Source organism: Hemibagrus wyckioides, linkage group LG25, assembly GCF_019097595.1.
Source record: "Hemibagrus wyckioides isolate EC202008001 linkage group LG25, SWU_Hwy_1.0, whole genome shotgun sequence".
In the NCBI taxonomy this organism is placed as follows: Eukaryota; Metazoa; Chordata; class Actinopteri; order Siluriformes; family Bagridae; genus Hemibagrus; species Hemibagrus wyckioides.
Window position 1 is genome coordinate 12,505,670 of NC_080734.1, and position 20,114 is coordinate 12,525,783.

At 39.5% G+C, this 20,114-nt stretch overlaps 1 protein-coding gene across 4 annotated transcripts in view; it reads left to right on the plus strand.

The window, feature by feature from the left end:
• pak5 (p21 protein (Cdc42/Rac)-activated kinase 5) overlaps positions 1–20,114 on the plus strand; it is a 50,761-nt gene extending 30,647 nt beyond the window's left edge. For all 4 annotated transcript variants that reach the window (XM_058379695.1, XM_058379694.1, XM_058379698.1 and 1 more), the window contains 7 exons: positions 8,255–9,085; positions 12,408–12,893; positions 13,729–13,862; positions 16,843–16,969; positions 18,607–18,732; positions 18,899–19,033; positions 19,309–20,114. In XM_058379695.1, coding sequence (XP_058235678.1) covers positions 8,255–9,085; positions 12,408–12,893; positions 13,729–13,862; positions 16,843–16,969; positions 18,607–18,732; positions 18,899–19,033; positions 19,309–19,464 — 1,995 coding nt within the window. In that variant the 3' untranslated portion in view covers positions 19,465–20,114. The remainder of the gene's footprint in view (positions 1–8,254; positions 9,086–12,407; positions 12,894–13,728; positions 13,863–16,842; positions 16,970–18,606; positions 18,733–18,898; positions 19,034–19,308) is intronic.

Here is a 20,114-nt window from a genome sequence, read left to right on the forward strand (position 1 = left end):
AAGGCTATAGCTATTAAATGCTCAAGTTGCAGGTTCCAATGTTTGAGCTCTGTCTCCACAGAGGATAGGCTTATTTTAAGCAGTGTGTGTGTATGTGTGTGTGTGTGTGTGAGAGAGAGAGAGAGAGAGAGACAGAGAGAGTGCTCACAATTCTGGAAGCAGAGTATGACATTCATTTTCTGGTCACTGGGTTAGTGTTCCTTGGCTTCGCTGACTGGCACAGAGTAGATATCTTTCCTTCTATAGCAGCACTTACATTTAACAGGAAAGTGCCACTTAAACACTGAGTGATACCTAGTCATTACCACTCTGGCAATGTTCCTACTGTTTATATCACAATGCTGCTGAATTCACAATTCTCATCATTTATATTAATGTCCTTGTTCTGTCTGTTATTGTCTCTATAGTAAGAGCTGACTCGTATAGCAGACGCTGCACATAATCTAAACATGATATTAAACTGCTTTAAGAATTTATTAGTTTACAAAGAAACGCATCTGATGGTTGATATGATGTAAGGGAAAGTTTTATAGGTGTTTTCTTCTCTAACATGCTAAATGTCTTAACTACTGAACAGTTAGAATGAACAGGAACTTCTTTGACAGACATTCAGCAACATTAAACATAGCTATACATTGGTTTTAAAAAACGTTGTTGACCCCCATTTATATGACCCACGATGTTTATCCTTACTTATTTCCTTCAGTTAGCCCAGCTTTATTTGTTCGAAAATTAAACATTTGTTTGAATTTCCATTCACATTTGTGCCGTCACTCTCAATCAGGCAAACATCACACAAAAACACCCCACACAGGCACATGCTTGAAATATTACCCCTTATGTTTGAGTTTAAGGAATAAAAATGGTGCCTGCTGGAGTCAAGGTCATCAGAGACTGCAATTTAAGTCAGCTTCTCTCTCTCTCTCTCTCTCTCTCTCTCTCTCTCTCTCCCCTTGTCATCTATTTTTGTGGCTTCGGATACTGTCCCTAAATGTCCACATCACTGTCTCTCAGCTGTCTCTAATTGGAATAGATCTTCCAAAGGCAACCAGAAAACTCCTAACGTTTTCATTCAAGTGGAAATCGAATCACATGCATTCATCATATTCTCCCTTACGTCACATAACCTTTATGGAATCGTTCAGCCTTCAGTGCTGCACTTGATTGATGTGCCGCTGTCTTTGAAAGCTGTGCAGCGTGTGTGTGTGTGTGTGTACATGCATAAACACAGCAACACCAGCACCATGACTCAGGAGAAAACACAAGCTCATGTTCAATATCATTAATGAGACTTGAGCAGCACCAAGTGCTGGGCAGGAGTACTGTTATGGGTCTAACGCATGTTGTGGCCTTCTAATTAATACCCGCAAATACTTAATAAAAATGTAGCTTGCTATTGAAGGTTCAATATGATTATAATCTCTTTTTTAATGAGATTATTATCTGTCTTCACATAATAAAAGGCAGGAGAGATGGGTGCATTCATGTATCAGTCATCCAACTATCAATCAGCAGTGCATTGTATTCCACGAGACACACAATTAAGTCACTTTGATTATCTGATGAAATTGTTTAATGAGTATCTGTCTTGTTAGGTTGAAATAGCTTAATTATGTTGATGTAAATATGAAAATCCACAAAATTGGGATATATAGGACAGGGCCATTATGCCTTTGTTGTTCAAGGCAGCAGTGTAATGTCTTGGCCTTTCATCTGCCTTAAAGGTGGCTCTGTGAAGGAGCAAAGCTTCAGCCAAGGTGTGCTTAAAAACACATTATGTGAAAATCACAACTCCTGGTTAGTCCACTTTACTTTTCAAGTGGATTAGTTCAGAATAGAAACTAATAGCTTATGGTCAAATAAATCAGTAATACTGCTGCTGTTTGAACCAAACAGATTACCATAGTGCTAAATTTGCAATATGTTCCCTAAATATATTTACTACAAAAAATGTACAGCCAAAAAAAATTTTCTTCATAAAACTTGTTACTATAAAATATTGCAATATCACTGAAAAATAAGATAAATTAAATGAAAATGGAAATATCATCACGTTGTATGAAAAGCATTTTTGTCTTGTTATTATTTTCTGATATTAGTGTCTAATAAAAACACTGATTAGTAGAAAGACGCCATCTACTGGCCAGTATAGGTGTCACAGAACTAGGATTGGCTTCTCACGCCCTTCTATTTGGTGTTTCAGTATTGTATAGGTAGCTGTTTATGCTGTTTTTTATTTATTTATTTATTTATTAAGGAAGCCTTTTGTTAATATCTGCATGTTGGTGAATTAGTGTTTAGTTAGCTCAAGGTGTGTTTGTGGGTTAATTCTGTTAAATGAACAGAGAAAACAGCAAAGAAAACAAATTTGTCCGTGAGGCCATGCCTTTTCAGAACTGATGTGCTTGTCTATTTTTTACTGAAAGAAGATACATAGGTAATGATATAAATAAATCAGAGAAACTTGGTGGTTGATATGATGATATGTGGTCAGTATATATTTGTCACAATACCTGGCATGTAATTGGAGTAATTTACTCTAGTTTAGTCTGGATTTGTCTGCTTGAATAAATTCTTTAAATGAACATGAACTGATGGTGACAAGGTGGCTGCTCTCTTAATTACTCTTACTCTAAATTAATTATACTCCCACCTGTCTGTTCACACACACACACACACCTTCTATTAGAAGAAAGCATGCACGTTGTTGTTGAACATAAAAAGAATGCATTATAACCAGTGCTGGTCAGATATCAGTCCAGTGCTGTGCATATTTATTGTACTTTTTCTTGTATTTGTGATCTGATACCACATGATGCTGTGTGACAGCCGTGTGCCGCTGTATTAATGAACAGGAGACATGAATTCACAGACATCTAGATGTATTTCATGATTAATGATCAAGGCAAAGTAGACTGCAAACTCTGCTCTTTGAAAATGCCAAGAGGAGGAACTACAGCATCGTCCTCAAATACAGATAACCTTAAAATCATCTTATCGCTTAAACTGCTATCTGACCTACAGAGTGTACAGAGCAGTAAGATGCTGTGAATTGCATGCATACAAAAAGAACTTGAAGGTGAATAAGGAGAACTGAGCAGCGACACAATCTTGTCGAAGTGAAGAATGCCTAAAATCATGAAAGATAAACACGTCATCTCACTGATTTGGTCCATGGCCTGCGTGTTTGTGCCAGATGTGCTGCTTTGACTGTTTTAGAAACTGCTAAACTCCTAGGATTATCACACACAACAGTCCAGTGTTTCCACAGAATGAGGCAAAAGAAAATGAATAAAAACAAAGCGAGCAGCGGTTCTGTGGGTGGAAATGCAGTGTTGATAAGAACGGTGAGAGAAGAATGGCCAGACTGGGTCTGACAGAAAGGCTAGAGTAATTTAAATAGGTTCACTGAAATGGAAAAAAGTTGCTTATTTTATTCTTCAACTGTCTAATTTTGGTGAAACTACGCCCCAAAACATGACAATAACTCACTGCTTTTGTTATCATTTATTAAATCATTTAGCCCTTAAGTCCACCGGATCCCACTGTTAATACTGTGTAAGAGTCAATGTGTAGACCCTCTGCTGTATGGTTCAGAAACATCATTGTGCTTCTGGAGCTGTAGAATTTGCTGTAGCAGTTTTTCTGTCAAAAACTCCAGAGTGCCTATGTGCTGCACGAGTTACTCTCCTCCTGAAGTACTGCAGTACAGCTTTCGGCATGATGAGCTTTTGATGTATTGCGCAGAACTTGTGCTATCTCAGATGTCACACTTCAGGGGGTTGTAAAGCTCATTGCGACTGACCTTTAAAGGTTATTTAAACACATCATTAAGGTTGAATCTAATAATCTCATCGTGCAAATGTCAAAGCTTGATTCACACAATTTAAGAATCTTGTGGAATTTTTTTTAACAGTGGGTTTTGCTCAGCTAATAATTCTAGAAATGGGGGGGGGAAAAAAATCTCTTAATCAGCAAGCAATGAGAGTTGTTCACCAGAAGGTGGCGCCAGAGCTCTGTTTGGAAGGTGACTCTCCACTTCAAGTGAACACAACTTTTAGTGAGTGTGTACTCTGAAGATTATGAGTAGAGAGAGTCAAGTAAATATAGGTCAAAAATAGACTCTGGGAATTTTTTATTAACAGGTCCTGCTTATCCCCCATGGTTTGGAGGTTAGCTTGTGGGTTAATAGTATATATATGTCTGTAAAAGTCAACATTGTGACCAAATCCTGTACCATGACCTAAAGATCATAACAAATCATCTCCAAACACAGGTCTCAGCATAACCTCTCAGCATACACCAGTGACCATGTTAGTCGGAGTCTACATTTACGGCAGATGCCGGATGAGTCTTGTGAAAGATGTACTGCTTTCTCCCTTTCTTCATGTTAAGGATGTATGTTTCTGTGTGAATGTATGGTGGTATGCCAGAAAGAAAGAAGTATTAAGGAAAGTGATGTTTCAAATCCTGCTTTCTAAGTGTTTAGGTTTTGAGTAGTATTCAGTCAGGCTTGTTTTGGGGCTGATTTTGTTCGTGAGGAGACATGGCACAGACCTGGTCTCAATAATGTTAAGTCAGGTATAACAGAGACAAGACAAGTTATGAAGATGTATTCTGTGAGATTAGACCTGTGTGTATTTCGCCCTCCTTTTGAGCTCTGCGAGTTCCAGGAATATGATGATACAAATATATTGTAGCAATAGGATGTTCTGGAACATTACCGAATCCTGTGATGCTCTTGAAGCTAGTTATTTTACTTTTCTCTAGGAATCTTCAATGCACAGTACTGTTTAATGCCAAGAGTGCATCTGTGTCAATATAGTGACCCTGTTCTCATTGCTGTTACATGATATTTATGTGGCAATTGTTTTTAATTATACCCTTTCAGTTTTTTTGAACATCTCACGTTCAAGTTCATTGGGACTGGACTCCTCATCAGTACTCCTTGTTTATTTTAAACCAGCATCATGAGGAGATTCTTTGTGTGAACCCCAGTGTAAAACCTCTCGATTAAATAGAATGAATTTGTTAGCATGCGCCGCTTTTGACCTGCACACCGTCATCATCTCTGGGCCTCATCTGAGCGTTTTGAGGAAAGGTAGTAGTGTTGAGCTCTGCTAGAGGCAGTGTCATTAATTACACCCCTCCAACACACACACTTCATTACATTCAAGGTTAATCCTTTGCTTATCTTCTAGTGAGCCCATTCTTTCCCACACTCCTCCTTCTCTTCCTCCTCCTCCACCTGTTCACTGCTCTCATGTTCCCTCATTTCGTTTCCTCACTTACCTTGAGACGACAGCGTTGTCGGGGCCGTGAGTGGATCTATTACACCTTATCACAGCAGGACAGGCCAGAGACAGAGCCCAGGTGAAATATGGCTCCTGTCACAGGAGCTAGCAGAGAGGAAGAGAGTACAGTGCTGAATATACCACTTTCACAAAACAACGAGAGAGAGAGAGAGAGAGAGAGTGGAAGTAGTACTTGGCACTCCAGCATTATCAGACACCTAATTCAAACGAATGGGCAGTTTTCCAAAACTGAGTTGGATTCTGGAGCTTGACATTGATTTGGCACACAATTAACCTCACTTCACCTCCTCCCTTTGCCTTCCTCTCTCTCCCTCTTTTTTCTCCCCTTTTGTGCTTCTCCGTGCTTATTGATTTTCACTCTAGACCTAGTTTCTTTTCTCTCCAGTAATAAACACTCCATCTTCTCCCGCTTGGCATCAGATGAATTAAGCAGAAAATGTGCAATTCATGTTCATATTTGTTTGACATAATTCTTAATGGCTTTTATAGAACCTGCTGGGCTTTCTCGAGGGGAAAAGAAATCACGGTATATTTCCGCCTTACAAAAGACGGTTATTGCTTATCAATTATTCCATCAAGAACACTCTTAAATAATTGCCAACAAAACACGCTTTGACACAAATTTAAGTCAGCAATTTTACTGCTACTACTGAATTCACATTTGATAGCAAATGTACAAGTGTGACGTTATTGTAAGAACAAATCCTCTTATTATTAGCATTGGTATAGAAATGAATATAAAATAGAAAGCCAGAGAGACAGTGATGGATGCAGGAGGATAGATATGCTGATATGCTGATAGGTCTGTTGGAGACAAACATGTTGTAGTGCTCTGTTGCAGTAGTTGTGATACTGTTCTTATAATGTGTGTTGTGTGTTGATCAGAAGCCTTAGGCTTAGGTTGGTGTGTGACCCCATCTTTTAGTGACAACTACATTATAGAGATGGATAGGACTTGGTGTAATGACACTGCTGTGATGTGACTGGCCTGTCCTGGAGATTTATAAACTCCTGCCTTAAACTGCACACTTGGAGCATATCAGCCATGCAAGCTGAGTTACAGCAGTCAATAAATATTTAATGGAGCCCCTGTTTCAGTGATTTGGCTGTCTGGTGTTGTTTTTGAATGTATGGATTGTGATTACAGTGCTTTGTGAACAGCAGCAGATATGTTGTGTTTCATGCAATTTTATTTTTATATATGATAAGTTTAACCCTCCTATCGTCCTCAAATTTTATCCAGGTTTTTTTTGTCAGGTAATTCATGTTTCTTTGTCGATGATTTAATAGCTTTTTAAATAAAACATGACCTCAATCCACCCCACCACCCCATTCTCCTAAACACCCAGCATCACCATAAAATCTCACTGATTGACCTCAAACTGGACAGAAAGATCTTTTTTGTTTTTAATGCTATTATTTTATTTCTAATTACAGATTTTTGTTATTTATAACGTTTGAAAAGTAATACAATTTCTTTTATCAAGGATAGTAGCATGATTTCTTCGGGGTCTCTGAGAAATTAGGTTATCGTGTGAACTCTTAGTGGTTCTTGCAATATCACAGATATGTTTTGTTTAAGTTAGGTCAGGGCCCTAAAGCAGAGGGATGTTCTTGAAGATTATAAAATTGATTGTTATAGTGACCTCAATAATATCCAAAACAACCAAAGTAGATGAATGTATTTTTTATGTGTTACGGCTAAAACAGCCTGGGGTCAAATTGATCCCAAGGAACACTGATGCTACAAAATGTGTACAGGACACTGAAAACATGTTATCGTGATCATTTTATGTTTGCCTGGCTGTCCCCATTAAAATAGGAAATGTCATTAAATATGAAGCAAAAAAATATGTTAAACATATATTTAGAGACATTATACAGTGAATGGGGTCAAATTGACCCCAAGGATAATAGAAGGGGTGGAAGTGTTAATAGGAAAAACACACCTTGCACTATACGACAGTGTGGTGATGTTGTTGAATATGGTTCCTGAAGGCAGTTTAACTTTGCTGGTCTCAATGACATTTCATCCTGAACTTAAATTATGTGTGTTCGGTGGGTTGATACACCATCAGTTCCACTTGACCAACGTCTGACACCAGTGTTCTGTTGCCTTGGCTTGTAACACAGAGGTGCTTGGTTTCTCTCTGCAGTATGTTATACTTAAATGAAAAATGTTTTTTCAAGACTGTTTTAAAAGTAAAAGCACATAATACTGTAGTTATAAGAGTGAGAAATGTTCATCTGGACCCGCTGACAGGTTCTTGGACAGCTGGTTAGTATTATTTGCAAAAAAAAAAAGTGTCCTAATAATATATAATGTGACTTAAACAGGGGAAGGGTGCAGCATAAAGCTGATTGGTTCCCCCTAGAATCCTTGTTGACTCATGTGCTAACATCATATTATTTCTCATCTAGTCGTTATGTGGTCCCAGGCTTTCAGTGTTGTTACACGTTTTACAAAGAGAGGGAGAAAAACAAATGTCTTACATCCACCCTGTGTCTTTAGTATTTGAGACACACATTTGGCTCCAGAGAAGGTAAAATAGTTTTTTTCAATGTTTTATTTTCCTACACTGAGAGTAAAAAGCTTAGTATGAGTCATAGCATAGCTGTGAAATGCTCTTAGGTAGGGGTGGAATGGGATGTGCCGAGGCTCCGTTTGTTTAGGATGAAAGCTGTTCTGCTCAAAGCCGCAGTGTGCCAAATTCCGAGATTACTATAGCATGTTCTTGTCAGACTCCCACTGATATTTATGGTAATCATTTTCTGGGTCAAATCGCAACAAGCACCTTGTAATGCTGTGTGATGAAATTCTTTTCAGTGTTTCAAAACAGAAGCATTTGTCCTTCTGTTAATGTACTGGTCATTGCATCATCTAAGCCCAGGGATTAATCGAGCAGGTCACTTACTCTTTCTAACTTTTCCCTCTTTAGACCATTGTTCGGGGCAGCAAGCCACCCAAGGATGCTTCCATCAACGGACTACTTGAAGAGTTTGACAACATATCAGTGACACGTTCCAACTCTCTGCGCAAAGAGAGCCCACCAGGAGCCCACCAGGCCAGTTCAGTCAAGCAGCTGTCCATAGCCTCGGCTAACGCCAGCAGCAGTGGACCGGAGGAGAACGGCTTCAGCCACTACTTTGCCCGATACTCCTGCGATCTGGACAGCAGCAGGGACTTCCCACTGGAGCGGGACAAAGGTGCATATGACGGAGAGTGGGCAGTGGGGCGCCACTACCGCTTTTCCTTCAAACAGAACGGCCACTCCATTCGCAGCCCTTTCTACCCGGATGCCATGCCTCAGAAGTCTTCAGAGTATGCCAAGATGCCACCAGACTACCATGCCTACTTAGAGAGCAAGGTGCGTCTGTCTGCGGATGAGATGGCTGCAGGTAGCAGTAGGAACTATTACAGGGCCTCTCTGGGTGGATCCAGTCAGGATTACCGCGAGCAGCCATTAGGGACGCCATCACGGGCCTCCCTACACAGCGAGCAGATCAACTACCCGGATGGTGACTGGGGTGGAGGAATCTATACTGCAACACTGAGGGATGACTACGAAAAGAGGCCAAAGTCATCATACATTTGTCAGACAAGTCCCCAGCCAGCCATTCGGCAGCGCTCCAGATCAGGCTCTGGCTTACAGGAGCCCAGTCTGCCCTACGGCATCAGTGCCTTCAAGGCTGCACCACACGGGCCCTACAGCTCCTACACTTATCCTCGTCTTTCTGAAAACACCTCTGCCTCCCAGATCATTGGCAAGGTAATGCGTTCACTCATCTCTATTTCATCCTTATATTCCTCAGGTTGTACACGTTTTGCCATGGAAATTCAATCATCTAAATAAAGATAAGTATTAAAAACATGGACACAAATAATAATCAAAAACGCAGGACAATCTGAAGCTTAGCAGTGCCTTAGCATGGAGCAGGAGTTAGCATAGGCCTTATTTTGGCTGTGCTTATAAAATGATAGTTAAGGAATGCAGCTCAATATTAACTGTAGCTTTTGGTTACACTGAATTACTATCAGATTACATCAGCTACCTCTTTGCAGGCAGAATAAGTGCTCAACACCGGCATTTTAGTTTTACTAGAAGTTAGCTGAATGATGATTTTATTCATTCCAACTTTTGGGTCACTGTTTTTTATTGTGCACAGGTGTGTTGATGAAGCTAATGAGCTAGTAAATATAATTATACATCATCAGCACAGGCAAGAAAGCCATCATTATGTTTGTAGATTACACATCTAAAGAGCTGGGTATAAAGTGAAAACAATAGATGCGCTAAAAACATAATGTTGGATTAAGGGTTACTTGTAGTAACTTATTTTTGAAGTAAACTTTTTTAAGGTTGTTTTTTTTACAAAGCAGCTGTACAGAAGGCTGGATGTAGATTTAGATTCTTAAAAGCCATTTGCCTGATTTGGATAACCAGCAAATTAAAGATGAATATCTGTATTTTTACAATATATTCATATTAATTCATTTCAGCTATACTGCAGTAGATGGTCATCAAGCACATGTGTGTGTTTTGGTCAGGTTTTGGTTTAGATAGGGTTTTGTGTGGGATAGGGTTGGGTGACTGGTACAGAAAAGCTTCCTGAAAATTCAGGAGGAAACCTTGAAATGTGAATCCATCCATTCAGCTTGATTATATTGTGCATAATGGGCAGTGTATCATGCGATAAGAACAGCACAGTTTATCTTTGCTGCAGAGGTTTGTAGAAGGTATACATCTATACTATTCATGTGAGATCACTAAGTTGCAGTTAGTGTGGATTGGGGAGAAAGGTCAAACTTTATGGTGTAGATTTGGGAGCAATCACAGCAGCAGAAAGTGCAGAAAGTTTTGCATCAGAGTCAATCAGAAAACTGCATGGAGCTATTTATAATAGTCTTTTGCATAAAACATAATACATGTTTCAAAATGTGTTGTGAATCTGACACTTAATGACTTTAAACAAGTAAATTTTCTAGAGTTTCTTCTTTTCTGGAATTTCTTCTTCTTCTTCTCCTTCTTCTTTTTCTTCTTCTTCACTACATAGAAAAAAATTGCAATTAGGCTCTTACACCAATCAGAAACAAGCTTGAATCTGGTCTTTTTATTGATGATTCTAATTACATAAAAAAAACTACAATTGGGGCTTCATGTTGAGACATGAGTCTCACTCATCCCCCTCACTTCTTGCCCAAAGTACTGATAGCCAAATCATGTCCATGATGCCCATGTTTTTTATCATGCTGGCCTGGTGATGGATTTCATGTCACCGCTTAATCTACTTGGGAGCTGGGTTGCCATAGACACACAATTACTTTTAGGAGAGCGGTGCCGAAATCAATTAATGGAACACCAGTAGCTTCACAGATAACAGCAATTCATCTGAGACACTGGAGGAGAGGCTACACAAAGCTTGGGAGGCTTTAGACACATACAACTGTGTGAAGTTTTGTGGATCTCTGTAATTGAATGTGTCTCTTACAGAAGAAAAAGATGCATAAGTTTGACTTCATCTTGCTGATCTCCTAAAACATTACAGGCCACCCAGTTTCCTCTGTGGAGGCAGAAGCACAGTTGGTGGTAGAGGATTTTCTTTTATGGTCCTTGACTCCAGAATAGTGTTTCCAAACACACTAGGAGATTAGGATTTTTTTAGATGCGTTTTAGATGTTTTTCTGTCTAGATAGGGGACCAATACTTTGACTTTAAACTGTAGCATCTTTGCAGTAAAGGTCTATGAGGTGGTACGGTGGTACAGCAGGTAGTGTTGTTACCTCACCTCATCTCCCATTCAGTATGTATTCCTGTCTTATGCATAGTGTTTCAGTGAGATGCTACAGACCTACAGTATCATAACCCTGAGCAGGTAAAGTAGTTATTTATGATGAATGAACTATAAGTGCTATAAAGGATTTGTTGTTAGTATGGTAAAAAAGGATTCACTACACTGCATTTCATTATTTGTAACAGAGCCTTTTTCCGATTTAATCAGACGCTTCTTCTCGCTCAGCTTAGACATTTCAGGCAATGCAGTTTTTTCCTGCTGTTGCGGATCACTGTTTAAGTGTAGAGTGCTTGGGGAAATGCATTCACACTCACACACACACACTGGGGGGCTCATTGTGACAGACTGACGTTGTGGCACAGTCGTTTTCTGCAGCCTTTGCATAAAAACGGCCCGTGCGATGTTCCACCACAGAATTCAATTTCACAGTCCAGTTGGGCTGTTGATTATACTGCCAAATTCAGATTAATGTGCGTTTAACGAACATGGGTGAGGAGAGCCCTGGCTGACAGCCAGTCGGGGAATGATTGCAGCACTGTATGAGGGGGTCTCGGGGCTCCTCCATCCCGTGAGTGTGATTCCTCCATCAGGAGAACGTGATTGGCTAAATGGCCATAATTACACATCGTAGCAGGATTCTCATCAGGCATCTTAAAGGAGTCTCCCCGTCATGTCCGACTACATATCTGTTCAGGAGTGGGCTTAACACATTTAATGTAATTTAATTGCTTGCCCATCCTGACCCTGCTGAGGCAAGGGGGGGGGGTCTTGTGTGTGTGTGTGTGTGTACTGTGGTGTGATAAATGATTTCATCTCTGTGCCCCTGCCGAAAATCTGAGGTAGTTTTTTATTCAGCCAGAATCACACAACATTTTTGGGAAGATCTTTTGTCGCATCCTCTGTTTCATAATAATATCATAACAATAATAATTATTGATTATATATACTAATGTTAAATTACAGCAGAAAGTCACGGGACATTTTTTCAGTCAGGATTTTCATTAAAATCTGATTATTTAAATTTAATAATTAAATATTTAAATATTTAAAGGACAGAACAGGAGCACTTCTGAAGTATTTTTTTTAACTCAGGTGTTGCATTATATCTAGAAGTCTTAAAATTCTAACATTTAGTTTTTATTTAAGTATTTAATTATTTTTTCAGTTATGTGCTAAATTTCTACAAAGCATTATATTTGTCATATTACCTAAATATGGTTGATTGATATGTCAGTTATGTTCTCTTTGTTGTAGTATTAAGATTTTAGGCTGTGTTTAAATCTGTGTTCCTGTGAACAGGGTGAATATGACAGAATGTCACGGGACGGGAGCCCGCAGGTGCCAGGAGCTGAGACGTACCCGCGTGGCCCCTTCAAACTACCTCAGAGCCATGTCAAGATGGGCTACCCACCCAGCTTTCAGTACCCACCACCTTTCCACTACAAGCCATCACCATACCACCACCCTCCATCTCAGCCTAGTCCTCCATACACCCCTCAGGGGGCTCACTCCCAGCCCTCCTCACCCTACATCCCCCCTGGATACTGGGGCTCAGCCTGCGAGCCTCCACCACCCTCACGTGTCTCTCATGAGCAGTTCCGTGCTGCACTGCAGCTCGTAGTGAACCCAGGTGACCCACGTGAATACCTGGACAACTTCCTGAAGATTGGCGAGGGCTCCACGGGCATTGTGTGCATCGCCACAGAGAAGCACAGCGGCAAGCAGGTGGCTGTCAAAAAGATGGACCTGAGAAAACAACAGCGACGCGAGCTGCTCTTTAATGAGGTGAGGGAGAGTGAACAAAAATGGCTGACGTTATTGATTCATTGATTACTGGATCATTTGGGAATCTGGACAGGCTTAGCTGCTTGACTAGCATTAAGCTGATGATAAGCCTAGTGAACAAGACAGTTAACATACCATAGAAGACAAACTTTAGCTAACTAATAATGAAAGGTGGGAAAAAAGAACAAACCCTGCAGAAATGTTAATCTGGTGCTGGACATATTCTGGACATTATCTAACCTTAGTGGTTGATCACTCATGTTTTCCTCTTGTATTCTCTTTCTTAATCGGAACGAGAATTCTTTATAATAATGCTGAATTTATTTCACAAAGTATTTGTGCCTGTGTTCCATTTATATTTTCCGAGCCTCTAGTGAAAATCCAGAAATGCTTCATTTCTCCCCATTTTCTCTTTTCCTAGGCAGTGACACTAAAATCTGGCGGTTGTTGTGTTTAATTGGTGAACAGTTTAATTATTCTTTCTGATATTCTGCATATTTTTTGCTAATCCTAATTACACCACTGTTTGAAATATGACTGCAGCTAAACCCGTTCTTTGCATATGTATGAATTTTTAATGTTAGTAAACAAACCCTGTGTCTCAGAAAGCACATATAACTATATTTACTTTCATCGCAACAGTTATATCACGAAATAGCATAATCGTAGACATATAAAAATATAATTTGAAACAGTCATGTTAATACTAATAAGTCAATCAGTGCATTGTAGGATGTGTAATATTATACTGTGTAGGCAAAACCAGATTATATTTCGAACAGTGCATGCTGATTGAGCGTTCTTTTTTATAGATGAACTTATCTGTTTGCTGCAGGTGGTGATTATGAGGGACTACCATCATGAAAACGTGGTGGACATGTATAACAGCTACCTGGTTGGAGACGAGCTCTGGGTGGTGATGGAGTTCCTGGAAGGCGGGGCTTTAACAGATATCGTCACACACACAAGGTAATGATGCACAACAGTTAAGCCATCGTCTAATAAAGCTGGTCAAGCACGTGCTAGGAAAGTCCCGTCATACATTAAATTCAACATATTTTGTTCAAGTACTTCGAGCTGTTTAGCACTGATTTATTCCTCTGCACACTATGCAGTCTCAGAGCCTACTGCTGATTGGCTCAGAAATTATTTATGCCAGGCTGCGCTATTCATCTGTCAAATAATTTCATGTTTGGCACGCTTGACCACCAGTGCTTATGTTTCTCAATTGCTCCAATTTCCTGACATTCTCCCGGAATTATTTTTCATTTACTTTTCAGATCAACCGTCTCACTGGAAACGTATTGCCGTTTGTTTACACAGGGGGAATCCTACTAGCTCTTGTCCCAGTTAATTATGTTCAGATGTTTAATTGAAATTAGATTGTCATTTAAATTTTAAAAGGATAACAGTTGGTTTTTTTTTATATATATGTTTGTGTAAGTGAAGTTGGGTGAAACGGGAGCAGCAGGTAGTTTTACTGTCGGACAGATCTAGGGTTCAATCCTGACCTCTGGTTCCTGTCTGTGTGCATCTTCTCCCCATGTCCATGTTGGGTTCCTCCACATATCAGTGTTCTCTGCTTTCCTTTCCAAAACATACGGGTGGATTGGCTATGCTAAATTGCCCCTACTCATGAATACACTCACTTAGTTTGTAAACGTAAGGTGCACATTTTCACATATAAACTGAATATTTCTATCTGCTTTTGCTGAGTTTGGGTTTTAAACAGCTTGTGTGTTTACGCCCACTTAGAGTGTATTTATAATTACAGTCATTGGCAGTGTACATCAGCCTTGTGTGGCACGGTGTTGGGATCTAATTGCATGCTTTCAGGAGGGTGGGCGCCCTCGTCTGCATGAAGTCTCGAGATCACTAGCAGACTCTTCATTAGTCATAGAGGAGGTGTGAGCTCAGCTGCTTTCACTTTAAATTCTCTTTGTTTCGATGCATCATGTGCTGTTTGACTTGGTAATGGAAAGCTGTGGAGAAAAAGCCTGTTGTTTCTGCGAGTGTAATGCTAATATGTACTCCTACACACTCTGAGTGATAGAGGCTGTGTTAACAAGCGACTACAGGGAAAGAGATACGAGTATTGAGAGTAGGTGAACAATACGTAGGGATTAAATCTTTATTACAGTGAGTAGCATGGATCATATCGCGTTCTTTACATTGGCAGTTCCATGGTACACAGGCTTGAATCTGTGTGTGTTAAGGGAAGAAGTGAGCTTTTTACACTTATGCTGGTTGCATTCAGGGTTCACAGTGCTATTATATTACATTATGGGTTTATAGGAAAAAGTGGCGTTTAAATGGCAATGGAAGAACATTTTACATCTGATGGCTATGACCACAGGGAAGCATGCTGAGTCTTTCCTCCTATCTGGAGGTGTGCTTCTCTTTCCAGCTGTTTTCTACTCAGTTTGCTGGAGCTGCCAAGACAGAGTGCACATTGCCAAACTGCGTGACTGTGTAGGATGTTCAAACAGCACCCAGATACCAATTAAACCCAGGCTGAAATGAAACTCGTGACAGCAGTAGATTTTGCACAGGTGGGCGATAGATTGTAATATATTTGTTCGTGCGTCTGAGCCAGAGAACAGAGAATTTTAATCCTCTGCAGTGGCTGCTTTTGTTTCTTTCGCACGTTCGCGAAAGTAATGATTATGCTTTGTTCTTGACAAGAGATTCGCCTACAGATACATCCGCATGACCATGGTCTATGCAGAAAATGTAATTAAGGGCACATACATTGCGTGTGTAGATCATTAAACCCCTCGTCTGTGAGGGGGAGCAGGTTTTTTCAAAGCGTGGGGGCGTCAATAAACAAATGGTACGACAAAGAGTTCCCCTTGAGTGCATTGTGAAGGCTGCAGGCAGGGAGAAGAAGTGAACAAGGGAACCGCCCCGACAGCTGGCCCTCATGTTCATGCTCTTATAGCCGATGTGCTGCTCAATCAGACGTGCTGCATCTGAACAACTGCTGCCTCAACAGCACTGCTATTGTCTTTGTGTTATTGTACATGTGCTGTTAATGATAAGGTTTGAAAACACACTGCTTCCTGCAGGTGTGTGTAGGACTGGCCAGTATTTCTGATATGTGTATAAGAATTACTTGAAATACAATGTGGTTTATTTTGTAGGATTAATTGTCAGGTATTTTGTATCAAATGCTTTTTCTTAAACATTGTGTTTTATGTTGAATGACAGATTTCAGAATGGCTCTAAGATTGAAATCTTCTGTCAGATCCTTTCAATTTCACATTCTTAGCATGAACAGCATTGCAGCTTTCAATTGCCGGGGCTTTGAGAGGAAATAGTATCAAGATATTAAGACTATCAGGATTATCAGCTCATTTTTTATTTCTGTTGCTAGATATTTAATGAGTAAAAGAATGATAACGGACTTTATTATCCAGGACGTAGGTACTGAACTGAATGCTATGCTAGCTAGTGAGCTTGTTGCTAGGTAGCAGGCAAATCAGCAGTGATTTTGTGTTCATGATTTAACTGCACTCTCAACAACACACAAGCGTTAACTATTAATGGTACAGTGATACTTTATAAACTAAAGACACAAAATAAGGACTTGGACTTTTATGATTAAATACAGACCAGCTAAGTAGTTTCTTTAGCGGTAGATAGTGATAGCAGTACCTATCAGCTACCTGAACATTACCATTACAGTTAAATTGAAGTAGCAGTATTTGTCTTGTCCCCATATCAAATATATTTCTGTATTTTCAGAATTCAAAATTCGATTCATTTTCCGCATTTTGTCAGCTGCCATATTTATTTTGACACCATTATATTTAAGAGCATTTTTATTTTTATTTTATGCATTTACATATTTACACTGGATTTCATACTCTTATCTGGTTGTTTTTGGCTGCTGTGTAGATGGGGTATTAAATGGAATCTCATGGTGTTTACTGTATTTTCCTGACAGGATGAATGAGGAGCAGATTGCCACAGTGTGTCTGTCAGTGTTGAAAGCCCTCTCCTATCTCCACACGCAGGGTGTCATCCACAGAGACATCAAGAGTGACTCCATCCTCCTCACTAGTGATGGCAGGGTGAGTTCAAGTGTACAGCAGCACCTCTCAGAGAGCACTGGCTACAGTTTCATACTGCTGCTACCACGACTACTACGACTCCTACTGCTACTAATAACAATAATAATACACTAAAGGCTTAAAAGCAGCTTTATTCCATGGCAAAAGCAATTATTTGAAGTATGATAAATAGGAAATTAACACCCAAAATACACACACACTCACACAGAGTTAATTAAAAAAATTATTTTAAGCATCTAGATTTGTTAAGAATGATTAACGTCCCTGTTAGATCTGTCTTTCTATAATTTCTCTTGTTATGTGGGAAGATGATGGCATTATGGGAATGGCACCTTTGCAAAAGCACGCTTTTGTTGTAGAGCCTTGAAGTTTCCCCTAGACGACTTATAGACAGCGGATTTTAGGAAAGAACCCTGTAAATGCCCTTACAGAACCACTACAAGAGTGTAATATTACATACTTAGAGAGAGAGCCATTATCAAACAAGCAAATATAAAATCAGCTTTGACTGTATTGAACACAGAGTGTGTGTGTGTGTACCGTTTGTGGAAGACAGCTAAAAACTAGAAATAATTATTTGTGAATGAATGATTTGATTGTGAATGAATGTTTTGTGTCTTTACAGTGTCTTTCAAACCTGCTTTTAGAGAATAATCAAGACTAATTACTAGCTAATGTAATTATGAGTAATTAAATCTTGTCACCTAGTTCCTAATTAGGTGAAAGGACATACATTAATGAGTGATTATGTGCTAATATTGGCTGTGAATTCTACATGACCCTATTTTAGGAGAGTGTTCTATTATAGTCCCTTCATCACTTTGATTTCATCAGTCACTCTTTATTTTCTCAATTATACATTATCCATTCAAGTTTAGTGCTAAAATGTTTTTATAAATATTTGTATTTGGATGTACACTGGACCTGCGTGTGGTCAAATCAGGTTTAACATACATTATGCCTGAAACACTTCAGGTCTTTTGAGAACAAAAAGCCATTTTCTCATTCACAAATGATAACAAATAGCAAGTTACAGAACAATGTTTTTAATCTCCTGATCATATACAGTTCCTCAGCTGTCACTGTGGAATGTTCTGGAAATCTTTCCATCGGAGTAAGAGAACTATCTTTCAAAACAACAATGTTTTTCCCAAGTCAAAAAAACCCATCTTTTTTTTTTTTTTTTTTAGCAGTAGCCAAGTAATAATATTTTATTGTAGTGGCATTCGTTTTTGTGGTTGTTAAATTGTTGAAACATCAGAAATGTTAGCTGGACACACTGCTACGAAGCTGGAATGCTGCTAGAGAGTCAAATTGGGGTCCTTTAAGCTGCATTTCATTATAACACCTATATACATTTTCTATTAGTAGCAAAATGTTCTTATAATAACAATGGTAGAACATTTAAAAATAACAAATATCAAACTAGTTTTATATGTAAAAGTAAAAATCTCCCACTCGTGACTTTTTTCTTGTCATTCCTGTGAGTCCTGTGAAGCCCTCTGAACCTTTCTGGCAATGTTTTTTGGAAGAAAAAACCCCATATACACCTGCTGTTTGTATTCGGTTAAATCTTAAACAAAGATTTTATTATTACGCACCAGTTAAGGCTGTTTCCCCTCCTTGCCTCTTTATAGATAAAGCTTTCTGACTTTGGCTTTTGTGCTCAAGTCTCAAAAGATGTGCCTAAGAGAAAGTCCCTTGTTGGAACACCATACTGGATGGCACCCGAGGTCATCTCCAGGCTGCCATATGGCACTGAGGTAATTAGTGATGAAGGATTTTACAGTCTGTTTCTGATATTTTGTGCTACATTTCTACTTCACATTAATGTACAAACCCACAATAGCTGTATGTCATAGATAATAATGAAAGTACATGTCCAGAGCCAAAAAGATCCTCAAACTAATATTTGCTTTGGTGTTCTAGGTTGATATTTGGTCTCTGGGGATCATGGTGATTGAGATGGTGGATGGGGAACCACCGTATTTCAATGAACCTCCGCTGCAGGCCATGAGGAGAATCCGAGACAACCTTCCTCCTCGGCTAAAGGAATCGCACAAGGTGAGCAAATGGTACCTTTAATGCTGAGTAACATAATAGGGAAGAGACTATTTCATTTTATACACCTTTATTTTACCATGTCAATCTTAGATGTAGCCTGAACATAATCAGCTTTTTTATGCATATTTGATTTAAATGTATTATATGAGCAGATTTTTAATAAAAACCTGACAGCTGTGAATTGTCATTTTAATCTATTCTTTCACTTTACAAATATATAACATATATTGCCCCGGGCAGAACATAGTTTATGACGTCTGTCCCTACTTCCTCAGGTGTCATCGGTGCTTAGAGCATTTTTGGACCTGATGCTGGTGAGGGAACCTTCACAGCGGGCCACGGCAAAGGAGCTCCTGCAGCACCCGTTCCTCAAGCTCTCAGGCCCTCCCTCGTGCATCGTTCCTCTGATGAGGCACTACCGCCATCGCTGACCAACACATGCAGTACACTACTACTTACCCAGTCATATGTAACCTGTGGAAAAAAACCCACACTGACTCTTGTAACCGTACGTAGATTAGATAACACGAACAATAAAGCTATCTATTAATACAAAAATAAATAAACGAAACACCACACTGCAGCGAATTTCATGGCCATTAGTAGTGCCGCTGGTTTCAGTGGTGGTGTCTGGATCTTTATTAGACAGCTAGTGACCAGTGTGTGGGAGTGATGTGTGTGCTGTGTGTCCTGACTCCCTGGTGAGAATTGTACTGTAGTAGCTGCAGTCTTGAGTTCAGGCAGCGGGAAGCAGCAGGAAACCTGATAAGCCGAGCGACTGATGAGCGACAGCCGATCGACGGCCTCTGGTCCTGAACGCAAAAGCACTAATGATGGTTTTTCGGAAGATAAGAGGAGCTATACGCCAGATTTAAATGTCTGTAGAGAACATATAGGGCTGTTACACTACAGAAGGACGAGCATCTCCTTTTTCACATCTCTTCACACTAACAATGAAAGTGTATTTTAGAGGACTTGTAAGATTTCTCTGTACAGTTTTGATAATCTTCAGTATTTTGTGGTGATGTAACCATTGTGATATGGGCAGTATTGAATAGAATTAAAGAGTTTCTGCAAAAGA